We start from the raw sequence: 13524 nt of genomic DNA, 5'->3' as shown, positions 1-13524 counted from the left end.
ACGCATTCTTGGATTAAGTTTCAGTCCGCCTTGTTGTAGACTTTTCAATACGGCCCTCAGTCTTTATATGTTCGTCAAATGTCTCTGAGAACACTATAATGCCATCTAAATAACAAAGACACATCGTCCACTTCAGTTGCCTTAGAAGATTATCCATCATTCATTCAAAAGTTGCTGGTGCATTGCACATATCAAACGGCATTACCCTAAACTCATACAGGCCCTCAGGGGTGATGAATGCAGTTTTCTCATGCATCTACTTCGATTTGCCAGTATCCCGAGTACATGTCCACGGTTGAGAAAAACTTAGCCCCCCTTCAGACAATCTAGTGTATCGTCAATTTGTAGAAGAGGGTAGACTTTTTTTTTAGTTATCTTATTAAGCTTCATGTAATCAACACAAAAGTGCCAACTGCCATCCTTCTTCCTGACGAGGACCACTGGTGACAACCATGGGCTCTGCGAAGGCTGAATTATGTCATTTTTCCTCATTTTCTCTCCCTCGACATGGCCCAATTGAAGGAAGGTAATGTTGACTTCGGTGCTTGTGTTGACATGCGACTCATTGCTCTACAGTACTAGCATCAAGCACATCAGTCCGTAGCATCGACAGGTTAGTGTTCATCACGAACGTGGTTTTGAAGTCAGTGCAATGTTTACAAATGCGGAGTTGGCAGGTACCCATTTGATGTATGGATTAGCATGGGGCAATAGCCGTGGTGCGGTACGTTTGTATCGAGACAGATTTCCAGAACGAAGGTGTCCCAACAGGAAGACGTTCAAAGCAATTCATCGGCGTCTTAGGGAGCACGGAACATTCCAGCCTATGACTAGCGACAGGGGAAGGCCTTGAACGACGAGGACACCTGCAATGGACGAGGCAATTCTTCGTGCAGTTGACGATAACTCTAATGTCAGCGTCAGAGAAGTTGCTGCTGTACAAGGTAACGTTGACCACGTTGTTTCCGTACCATGTACAGCGTGTGCAGGCACTATCAGCAGCTGATTGGCCTCCACAGGTACACTTATGCGAATGGTTCATCCAGCAATGTGTCAATCCTCATTTCAGTGCAAATGTTCTCTTTACAGATGAGGCTTCATTCCAACGTGATCAAATTGTAAATTTTCACAATCAACATGTATGGGCTGACGAGAATCCGCACGCAATTGTGCAATCACGTCATCAACACAGATTTTCTGTGAACGTTTGGGCAGGCATTGTTGGTGATGTCTTGATTGGGCCCCATGTTCTTCCACCTACGCTCAGTGGAGCACGTTATCATGATTTCATACGGGATACTCTACCTGTGCTGCTAGAACATGTGCCTTTACAAGTACGACACATGTGGTTCATGCACGATGGAGCTCCTGCACATTTCAGTCGAAGTGTTCTCAACAACAGATTCGATGACCGATGGATTGGTAGAGGCGGACCAATTCCATGGTCTCCACACTCTCCTGACCTCAACCCTCTTGACTTTCATTTATGGGGACATTTGAAAGCTCTTGTCTACGCAACCCCGGTACCAAATGTAGAGACTCTTCGTGCTCGTATTGTGGATGGCTGTGATACAATACGCCATTCTCCAGGGCTGCATCAGCGCATCAGGGATTCCATGCGACGGAGGGTGGATGCATGTATCATCCCTAACGGAGGACATTTTGAACACTTCCTGTAACAAAGTGTTTGAAGTCACGCTGGTATGTTGTGTTGCTGTGTGTTTCCATTCCATGATTAATGTGATTTGAAGAGAAGTAATAAAATGAGCTCTAACATGGAAAGTAAGCGTTTCCGGACACGTCCACATAACATATTTTCTTTCTTTGTGTGTGAGGAATGTTTCCTGAAAGTTTGGCCATACCTTTTTATAACACCCTGTATATACAGCTACAGAACATTCCAGTAGAATGATTCTTGACATTTCTGGATACTTCTAGAATGTACTCGAACCAGTTATAGAAATTAAAATTGTACAGTCCAGATGAGTTTTGAACTCACGACCCTCCATGCAACAGTTTAGTATCATAACCACTACACCAGGGTGCTACTCAGCTTCTTCTGTGACAATATTCCAAATTGATTTTATTTAGTCTGTAAAGTTATCAATTTCAGATTTAATATATAACTTCTGGATTTATTTATTACCCATTTTAAAACTTTACAGTACAATTGATAACAAGCTCTTTCAAGGGGATCGTTTGATACTGTTAATGAGGAATGTAATTCTCTCTTAGGCCTGCAAGAAATTTTAATAACTAACGTAATCCATGGAAGAACTCTCAGTGCTCTTCCTGACTTTTCTTTTTGGAAAAGCCATTTCAGATAGAGAGATGAATTCATTTAAGAAAAAAAATCAAATTTATCATTACATAGGTTATACTCTGTAATGGATCCCAATCAGCCTGTGACAAATAGTAATTTAAAGCAGAAAGAGTTTGTGTTTTTTCATCTAAAGGACTGATAGGTGTGGGAAACTTTGTTGCACAAATATATGTTGTTGACTGTAAACAGTTGGCCATCATTATCAGAAAGGCCATTTATGACTTGGCTTATAATGCACTGTTGATTCTACTTTTGTTAATGAAAATATTTCCTCCAAGCTTTTCACAGTTTTCTGCAACTGTAGTGGAGAAGATAACAATAGCAGTCAAGTTGTAAGAATTCATTACATGTTCTAAGTCAGTCTTGCAATTGTTATTGGTTAAGAAGTTAACATAGAAGTATCCTGTAACTATTAAATATCTGGTTTTGAGAAAAAAAAGTTCAGCTGAGAGAGAGATTCGAACTTATACAGAAAAATATGAAACTTCTGTGCTGGAGCTTTCTAAATTGTAAGCACTATAACTGTTTTGCCCTTTGCAGTAATTTCAATCCCACAGACATCAAAATTTTGTTGTACAATAGTTATTTAAATTTAAAGGTTTATAAATAAGTGTTTTATCAATATGAATTATAACACCACTTTCTCTCTGTTCTGCAATAATGAGTGGGTATGATGAAAATCAGCATGTGGCACAGGTTCACAGTATTTCTGCAGGCAAGTAATGCAAGAAGGCCAGTTTTACCTCTCCACAAATTATACAGAATTGTGTGCTAGAGATGGCAAGAAGTGGATGTGTATAGTATTGGTTAAACTTTATTTTGTGCTCTTGCTGCATGAGATCATTCTGAGGAGTATACTTTTTAGTTAAAATTGTTGTGCAATCCTAAGTGAAATGAAAATGATTTTTGTTGTAGTTCTATGGTTTGTAAGCAACATCACAATACAATTCTTTATACGTGTATGATTGTGTATTTTGATGCAGGGTATTATTGTTTTTTATGAAAAAATTTAAAGAATGAACAAATAGAGGAGACATATATAATCCAAAGAAGAGGAGCATGTATTATACCTGATTCATTTAGTAAATACCAGACTGTCACACAAATTAAGAACAGATGTTGCAACAGACAAGCTTTGCTTCAAGGAGATATTTACAGGTACCGAAAGATAGTCATATGACATTATTGACGTTGAGACCGAGAGGGGCTGTTCAACTGCACAATTGGAAAGGGATTTCACCCTCCACACATAAGTCCTTCACCTCGAGGACAGCTACGTATGAAGGAGCTGGAGAGATCACCAGTTTGGGAAGATCTGCCACACTCCAGTTGTACAAGGGAAAATTGGAAAGTAACACTCAATAATTTAACTACCCAAAAGGTCAGTAGGTAACAAAACAAAGAAATCACAAATGAACTTACATCTTTTACCTACTTTTCTACATAGTCACCAACACTCTCAACACCTTTTCCAATCATGGTAGCAGTTTGTTTTCCCTGTTCGTAAAAGTTCCATTTTGTTGGAGTAGAGCCACCTGCAGACCATTGATTTAACTTTTGCATCTGTGGAAAAGCATTGGCCAGCCAGAAATTTCCTCATTGGACCAGTCAGATGTAAGTATGATGTTGCAAGGTCTGGACTGTGGATGCTGGAGTACCTCCCACTCAACTCAGGCAATTTTCTCATGAACCGAAGCAGCAACATGAGGGTTAGTATTGTCATAAAGAAGTTTGACACCATCAACATTAATGTTGCAGTGTTTGTGATGAAGGGCAGGACATAACTTATCCAAAGTTTTAATGTAGGCTGCAGCATTCACAGTGGTCCCATGTTCATCAAATTGTACCAGTAACACACCATATATATTGCAGAACACTGTTAGAACACTTTCGTAGATTAAGTCACTTGGAATTTTTTTCATACTGGGGAACCAGCATGTTTCAACTCCATAAAGGCCTGCTCGGTTTTGGGTATGTAGTGATACACCCACGTCTCACCGCCAATGATGATTCCTTTCAGAAAGTCGTGCCCTTTTGCAACGTAACACATTAAGTGATCCAATAATGTCATCATTTGCTGGCACTTGTGATTGTCTGTCAGGTTCTTAGGAACCCACCAAGCACTAAATTCATGAAATTTCAATGTTTCCTGAACAATATCATACACTGCACTGTAGAAAATGTAGAACTGCTGTGATAAGCTTTGCAGTTGCTTATGCCAGTTGTTCAATGGTTCTGACATTCTGTGGGATTGCAGCTGTTACTGGCTGCCTGAAGAGTGGTGTATCACTAAGGTTAACACAGCTCTCTTGCAAGAATGCATGCCATCTGAAGACATTGCTACGGTCCATACAGTAGTCCCCACGTACACCACGCATGTCCCTGTCACGCTTCTCTTGCTAGAGCTGCACTTGAAAACAAAATACCCTCTGTAGTGCAAATTTAAAATTATATCATCATAAAATTTCATTATTCCAGCTGTAATACCAGGGAAGGGAAAAAGTTATTGCCTGTACTAATTTATGAAATTTCAATGTTTCCTGAACAATATCATACACTGCACTGTAGAAAATGTAGAACTGCTGTGATAAGGTTTGCAGTTGAAAGATCTACCAAGCTTCTTGTGAGATCAAAGTGCATTCCACTCATCATTGTAAGGCAGGGCTTCACAACATACGTGCTCGCGGAGCAAGCTGTGAGCAACAAGGCGCGAGCACGGAGCAGCGCGAGCATGCTACCCCCACTACCGAACCAGCGGAGTAGAGCGGAGAGTGGGGAGAGTCACGTGGGGCACACAACAGCTGCCGCCAGTCAATGTAAATCCGCGGCCACCTGCAGGGATATCACTCACGAATTATTACTGCGACAAATGAAACAAATAAAGGAGAATGAACACGTGCCACATAATTTTACTAGCTTAGTGTATGCCTCTACCATCTGTAGACACTGAAACTAAAGAATTCCACGACAATCCTATATTTTCAACACTTTCTTCAACACTACTTAAAATATCACCTCCGGTTGTAGTGTTCTTCATGGCTACTACATCGAGGAGCTCCTCCCTCACCTGAAGATCTCTATTAACACCTCTAATAAATATGGCAAGCTGCGCTCTTCCAGTGATATCAACACTTTCGTCCAGAGCTAGAGAATACGCCATAAAATCTTTACAGATATTAGCAAGCTGGCTCTGGACGTCGTCTGCCATGTCCTGTATGCGACGCATAATGGTCATGTTAGATAATGGCTCAATCTGTAACTGTTCAACTTGAGATGGACACAAATGTTCCGCTGCAACTACCAAACATTCTTTTATTAAAGTTCCTGGCAGATTAAAACTGTGTGCCCGACCGAGACTCGAACTCGGGACCTTTGCCTTTCGCGGGCAAGTGCTCTACCAACTGAGCTACCGAAGTACGACTCACGCCCGGTCCTCACAGCTTTACTGCTGCCAGTATCTCGTCTCCTACATTCCAAACTTTACAGAAGCTCTCCTGCGACCTTGCAGAACTAGCACTCCTGAAAGAAAGGATACTGCGGAGACATGGCTTAGCCACAGCCTGGGGGATGTTTCCAGAATGAGATTTTCCCTCTGCAGCGGAGTGTGCGCTGATATGAAACTTCCTGGCAGATTAAAACTGTGTGCCCAACCGAGACTCGAACTCGGGACCTTTGCCTTTCGCGGGCAAGTGCTCTACCAACTGAGCTACCGAAGCACGACTCACACCCGGTCCTCACAGCTTTACTTCTGCCAGCATCTCGTCTCCTACATTCCAAACTTTATTAAATCGCCACAGTTAAGGGGCGCAGGGATTTTGCTAAAAGCAAAACAATTTTGTAACCCACTCTGAGAGCTGCCTCAGTTGATTTTTCTTAGTCGTCCAGATCTTCTTCGGATAGCTTCCTTTTAAGTTTAATAACTTCCTGTGCACGATCTGGTCAATCACACTTTCCGCGTCCGTAGTCTTTCGCGTGGTACGACATATAATGTCGCTGCAAATTAAATTTCGTAAAAGAATTCAGCGTTTTGTGACATAGTAAACATTTTGCAACACCATCTTTTTCAGTAAACAGATACAATTCCTCCCAGTGGGGGTTGAACTACGAAAGCATGGTTGGGGTTACACAACGGCGACTTCACATGATTCTTAACCAGCGAAGTGACTGTTAAGACCTGATCATAGTACTTTAAACGTTACACAGTCGGCGCGAATTTCATAGGCACGCTGCGGCCCTATTCAAACGTGCGCGCACATTTCCCCTCCCTCCCTACTCCGCGACCTTGCAGCTGCTCGCGAGCACGTGCCTGAGCACACGCGAGTACTCGCGCTCAAAACCGGCCAGTTGTTAAGCCCTGTTGTAAGGTGTTTCACTTATTGGATTCCTGACACAATGCAATCTTCATCAGATCCTGTTCCAGACCAAATGCTCCATAGTGTGGTATCTTCCTCTTGTCCTTTCATCTAGAATTCTTCTTCCTCAGTAGCTTTGATAGCTGTTGTCAAACTACCTTTTCCTCACAATATATGTCCCGTCCTGTCTGCTTTTCTTTTATTTACCTGGTTTGCTCCTTTAACCTTTCCAGCACTTCACACTACTTCAATGTATTCTCTCTATTCAACTCCAAACATACATCTTGAATGGCTTCAATTCTCTCTCTTCTTCAATGTCCAACTTTTACAGCTGTACAGAAAAATTTCACACAAGGCATTTAGCCGACCTCTCTCTTAACACCGACCACAATTTGCCACATAATGAATGTGTGTGTGTGTGTGTGGGGTGCAAAAAAAAAAAAAAAAAAAAAAAAAAAAAAAAAAAAAGAGAGAGAGAGAGAGAGAGAGAGAGAGAAGAAGAAGAAGCAGCTTGCTTTGCCATTGGAATTCTTGATCTCCTTTCTTTCACTCGTCAGGTTATCGATTAGAATGTTCCTCAAATATCTTGACTGTGCAATCTGACCATTTTAACCTTTCATTGTTTTTACTTTCATTTCTTATTTGTGATGAAATCTCATCTCTTTAGTTTTCTTTGTGTTGATTGTCATTCTGTACTCTTGCAGTCCTCTGTCAGGTTTGGATAATCTTCTTGGAAGAGATACTGTTTTTACAATGTTGTTTTGTCTGCAAGCACCATCATGCCATCAGCAGGTCTGAGGTAGTTGAGTTCCTGGCCTCCTATGCTTACTTCTTCATTCTCTACTTCTAGTGTCTTCATTATCAAGTCTTTAATATGAAGAATAAACAGAGCTAGTGAAAGATAACAATCCGATTTCAACCCAGTTTGTCATACCATTTCTTACCTTCATGGTTGCTTTCTGCCTTGTATCCTTAATTAGTCTCCTGTCTTTCTAGTTCACCTCCTTCAATTTTAGAATTACTCTGGCTTTTCTTGTTTCCTAGATCAAAAGCCATTTCTAGGTCTGTGAATCACATACCTATTCTTTTCCGTTTCAACATACCTGTCACATTCCTGATGTTGTGTTCTTCAGAAGTCCAGAAATTGATTTGATGTAGCTCTCCATGCTTGTCTAGCATGTCCCAATTGTTCATGTCTGTATAGCTGTAACAATTTACATCATTTTTAACCTTTTTGCTGTATTAATCTCCAATAGAGCTGTGTAATGGTGCCCTTGTAATCAAGGCTGCTACAGCGCAAGAAGCAGCTAAGTTTCTGTGGCCCCCTTGTCGATTCTGCATTGATGTTAAAACTGAATAATATTCTTTGTTGACTGACTTTGTGTGTGTGCGTGCATCCACTCTCCGTAAATTGCACACTAGAACTGTACTTGAGATTCTACATCTACATCCTTCTAATCTTATCCTCACAATGCCTATTTGAACAATACGTAGGAGATTTTAGTATATTCCTAGAGTCATCATTTAAAGTCGATGCTTGGAACTTTGTTAATAGATTTTCTTGGGATAGTTTACATCTGTCTTCAGTATCTCTGTGACACACTCCCATAGATTGAACAAACCTGTAATCATTCATGCTGCCCTTCTCTGTATACATTCAATATCCTTTGTCAGTCATATTTGGTGTGGATCCCACACATTTGAAGAATACTCTAGGATGGGTTGCATAAATGATTTATAAGTAATCTCCTATATAGACTGATTGCACTTCCCCAGTATTCTACCAATACACAAAAGGCTATCACCTGCTTTACCCATGATTGGGCCTATGTGACCATTCAGTCTCATATTCCTACAAAGTGTTACACCCAGGTATTTGTATGTGTTAACTGATTCCAGCAGTGACTCATTGATATTATAATAGTCATAGGATACTATGTTTTTCTCGTTTTGTGAAGTGCACAATTTTGCATTCTGAACATTGGGAGCAAGTTGCCCATCTTTGCATCACTTTGAAATCTTATCAGAATCTCTCAATATTTATACAGCTTCAGCATCATCTGCAAAAAGCCTGATGTTACTATTAATTTGTGTGCAAAATCATTAATATACAACATTAACAGCAAGGGTCCCAATTCACTTACCTTGGGCTAACCCAAAGTTACTTCAACATCTAGTGATGACTCTCCATCCAAGATAACATGCTGCATCCTCTCTACCAAAAAGTCCTCAATCCAGTCACAAATTTCACTTGATACCTCATATGATTGTACTTTTGACAATAAGCGTGGATGTGGTACTGAATCTAATGCTCTTTGGAAGTCAAGAAATACTGCGTCGACCTGATTTCCTTGATCCAAAGCTTTCAGTATGTCATGCAAGAAAAGTGCAAGTTGTGTTTCACGTGATCAAAGTTTTTGTAATCCATGCTGGTTGCCATGGAGGACGTCGTTCTGTGCAAGATACTTCATTATGTTGGAGTTCAGAATATGGTCGAAGAGTCTACAACAAATTGATGTCAAGTATATTGGATGGTAATTTCGTGGATCACTTCTGCTATCCTTCTTGTCGACGGGTACGACCTGCGCCTTTTTCTAAGAACTAGGCACTGCTTTTTATTCAAGGATCGAGGATAGATTATAGTCAGAAGAGGGGGCAACCCAGCCTCAGATCCAGTGTAGAATCTGGCAGGGATACCTTTGGGCACTAGAGCTTTCTTCAGTTGTAATGATTTCAGCTGTTTCTCAACAGTAATACTTATTTCATCCATCTTTTCGTGGTATGAGCATTAAATTGGGGCAATGCTCGTGGGTTTACCTTTGTAAAGGAACGTTTGAAAATAGACTTAAGCTTTTGCTTTGCTACCCTCAGTTTCAGTTCCTGTGTCATTCGCTAGGGCTGAACACTAACCTGGGTGCCACTAATGGCCTTTACACATGACCAGAATTTATTTGAGTTCCATGAAAAATCATTTGACAGTATTCTGCTACAGTAGTCATTGAATGTATCATAAATTGCTCTCTTGACAGCCAAACACGCTTCACTTAGCATTTCTCTATCTATAACCCTATGTTTTGGTTTACACCTATTATGCAGTAATCTGTTTCCTTAGAAGTTTCTTTACAGTGACTATTCCATGGAGGTGCCCACTACGGGCTGTTCTATCGGATACATATCTATCCAGTATGTGGTTAACTATTCTTTTAAACACTCGAGCCATAGTTTCTCTACATGCTCCTGCCCGGTGATGAAAGTTTCAGGTTCCTCATTGAGATATGACACTACTGACTTTTTATCCTCATTATTGAAGATATATATGTTTCTTATTGTTTAATTGTCCTTTGTACTTTGGTAATCATTGTTACCACAACTGCATCATGGTCACTGATACCATTTTCGATGTGGATATCTTCAAAGAGTTCAGAATACTGTAATTAAAAGTGCAGTTTGATGGAAATTCTTTTCTCCTGTTCATTGGCATTGCTCTTGTCTCTCGAGAACTTTGTAAACAAAGATTTCTTCAAAATTGTCTCTATAGATCAGCCAGAGTCTGCCTAAGTACAATGACAGATTGCTCAACAAAAACTAGTTGCTAGATCCAGAAAAAATATGAGGAAAAACAATAAAATGCAATTCTGTAGAGAGTAATAATTTTCCTTTGATGAAATAGGACCGTGACTCCAGTTCCACGGTATTGAACCAATTTTCGACGATACCAACAGTCTGCAGTGCATCATATTACATAGAAATAGGAAAGCATATATCGTTGAATCAATGTACCTTTCAAACAAAACTTAAGCATGTGTTCTCACAGTAGTTAATTCTCTCAACAAATTCAATTGATTTTGATGATACTTCTACTGTAACAATAAGTTAAACTTTCCATCTAACAGAATTTTCATAATGACTGACTTCAGCAATATGAAAGACATGTGTTGTAGAAACTAGTCTATTCTTCATGAATACTCCAGGGTCATCCAGATTTGACATATTCAGGAATTGAAAGACAATTGTGATATGTCATGAGATATTGCAATGTGAAATAACTGTTAGAAGAGACAGCTAACACCAGCCTTTGTATTGAGGACAGCTTTGTCTTCCCCTTTTAGAGGATATGACCCATGTTAGAGTCAGCATGTTCTACCCAACCTAACTGTGCTAGACACTCAGAATCATATAATGTGGATCTGTGGCTGTATGTCATATGTAGAAGAAAGGAAATTCAGTAAGTTGACCAGAAACATTCCTTACAGTGAAATAAGCACTCAAGTCAATAGCACCACCAAGCGTCACTGCTTTTTTGGCATGACAGTGAAAAAAAATTGACATCTAAATTTAATGTTTTTCTCAAAGGTGTTGAAAGTGGAACAAACTTCCTTGTGTGTAACTCCACTCTCGTCCATGTATTTGCATTTAAATTCTCAACGATCCAGTAAGTTATTCAATATGATACTCTTGTGACAACAAAAGCTTAGTACAGAAAATACTGAACAGAAATTTACTGTGCTGTCAGTTGCAAAACTGCCGGTGACCCACTAAATGAGAATGTTATCCAGAAGCAGAAAGGCACTGATACCCCTGTACTGAAGTGTGTAACCTACACATAAAGACTGACCTCAATAGGGAGATAGTTAAAGATGAGGTGGCCGTATTTATCAACAATGAATACCACTATTCGTTTCGCCTCCTCGCCCTATTGCAAGCAATTGTATATTTACGTGCACATGTCATATGTGGTAATCATATGTCCACTGTACTTGCTTTTGATGGAGATTTAGGTCTTTTTGACTTGTAAAACTACTCTCTCATATGCTCCTTTATGGGATTTTAATGTACATAACATGCTATGGGGTCCTTCCAGTACCATCTTTCCTCGAGATCAAGCTGTTGAGAGCCTCGCATGTACAGCAGTTTTAAATCGTCTTATCAAGTGGCAGAACACAAACTTAAGCACTGCTATGGATTCGTTCTTTCCATCCTGACCTCTGAATAAGTTCTTGTACTCTCAGTGATATTGCTGAATGAAAAGTGGTTAATGATTTGTACTCCAATAGCAACAACTGCATAATCAAATGAATCAACTTATTGAAGGACTTGATTTCATGCACACTTTCGTAATTTGCTTTATTTGTGTCTCTTTATTTCTTGAAGTTCTCTGCTAGATTTTCCGAGTGCTCCCATTTGCCCACAAAAACATAGCAAACACTTCTTTGCTCTTTACAAATGGATGACAGTACCAAGGACCAAGCTGCCCGAGATGGCAGTCATGTGTGACTGTTGTTTGAATGAATGTGTGTGTGTGTTTCCTTTCCTGGAGAAGGCTTTGGCCAAAAGCTAATGTGTAAGTGTCTTTTCGTTGAGCCTGTCTGCAATTCATCGTGTCATCTTTATGGTGAGTAGCAATCTATCTTTCCCTGTGTTGCTGATACTTATGAGTGTTATTAATTTATTTAGTCTCACAATTATTGAACATATAAATCTAGCAACAATCAGACCTGAATCAGTTTTGCTTCTTCTCTACATCTCTGCAGTGTATTTGTGTTCTCCAGAATACCTCCATTCTTAAATGGAGTCTCTACTTACATCTTAAGTACAATAACCTTTTTGCATATAGTCATAATATTTTATATCTGATCAGCTTTTTTATGTGTTATTGCTGATTTTCATTCTTTTTTTAAGTGTCCACAGGCATCTTATCATCTGTTCCACTTGCATCTAGATCTGCGATGGCATCATCTTATTTTAATTGTACAGATAGACAGCTATAAATGTGGAACAGACACGCTGCTTGAGTCTTTGACACCCAGCTTCAGTGAAACAAGATGCAGTAACTTTAGCAGTGAAACAGAGAAGAACATTTTGTTGTTGATAACAGACCTTGTGATGCTTGCAGTTGCCAGATTTGGAAAGGTATGTTGCATTGCCCTCTGTAATCAATATATTGCCTGCAGTTCACATTCAGTAGCAGATTCCAAGTTGTGTAAACCTGGAATGAAATTCTGTCCTGTATTGTATTATCCTTGTTCTCTGCATCCATGTTTTGCCAGAAAATGTGTACAGCAGAGCCATTAAGATACCGTATTTACTCGAATGTAAGCCACACTCGAATCTAATCCGCACCTGAAAAATGAGACTAGAAATCAAGGGAAAAAAATTTTTGCCCGAATCTAAGCCACACCTGAAATTTGAGGCTTGAAATTCCAGGGGAAAGAAAAGTTTTAGACCGCACCTCCAAATCGAAACAAAGTTGGTCCATTGTAACATGAGGCACAATTGAGGTTGAATGGATGAAGATACAGTTACAGTAGTTTGGTTCGAATTGTAAGCTTAGCAGTTAAGCTTTACCAGGTAGCCACTGCTATGTGTCAGGCGCTCCGTCCGTATTTATATGGGTACCCTTCCTTTTTGAGGTGCTTCGCCTGGTTTGAATCAGTTGCTTATTTTGCTTTGATCTGATAAGTGCCGTTCTCTTTGTTATAGGTGTTTACGTCACTCTAAGCTGAAAATGCATTATTGTACTGTGTCATGCGTTGTTTGTCGCATTCTGATAATGAGTGCTTACGACCTGTCGCCGCTCGTGGCATGGCTTGCTTTTGTGCATGCTACCGCTTCTTACAATAAAAACAAAAAAAGAGAGAGAGAGAGAGAGAGAGAGAGAGAGAGAGAGGAATTGTCTCATAAGCGAAACAATGGCAAGAGACTGTTGTTGTTACACTGCTTGATTTCTTTGATAATGATCAACAAGAACCAAATAATAGAGTGCGTCTGATAGATGATGTTCTGAACGAGAGTCTAGCGAAAAAAAATTTGTTTGAAAATCTTTGCAGACACCTCTTTAGTACATTACAT

At 39.9% G+C, this 13524-nt stretch overlaps 1 protein-coding gene across 2 annotated transcripts in view; it reads left to right on the top strand.

Moving 5' to 3' along the window:
• LOC126203610 (protein MMS22-like) overlaps positions 1 to 13524 on the top strand; it is a 140950-nt gene that overhangs the window by 17819 nt on the left and 109607 nt on the right. For both annotated transcript variants that reach the window (XM_049937976.1, XM_049937977.1), the window contains one exon: positions 12355 to 12585. In XM_049937976.1, the coding sequence (XP_049793933.1) occupies positions 12355 to 12585 (231 nt within the window). The remainder of the gene's footprint in view (positions 1 to 12354; positions 12586 to 13524) is intronic.

The sequence above is a fragment of the Schistocerca nitens genome, chromosome 9 (genome assembly GCF_023898315.1).
Source record: "Schistocerca nitens isolate TAMUIC-IGC-003100 chromosome 9, iqSchNite1.1, whole genome shotgun sequence".
NCBI classification, from domain to species: domain Eukaryota; kingdom Metazoa; phylum Arthropoda; class Insecta; order Orthoptera; family Acrididae; genus Schistocerca; species Schistocerca nitens.
The sequence above is the reverse complement of the archived record's forward strand: the minus strand, read 5'-3'. Positions and strand labels throughout refer to the sequence as shown.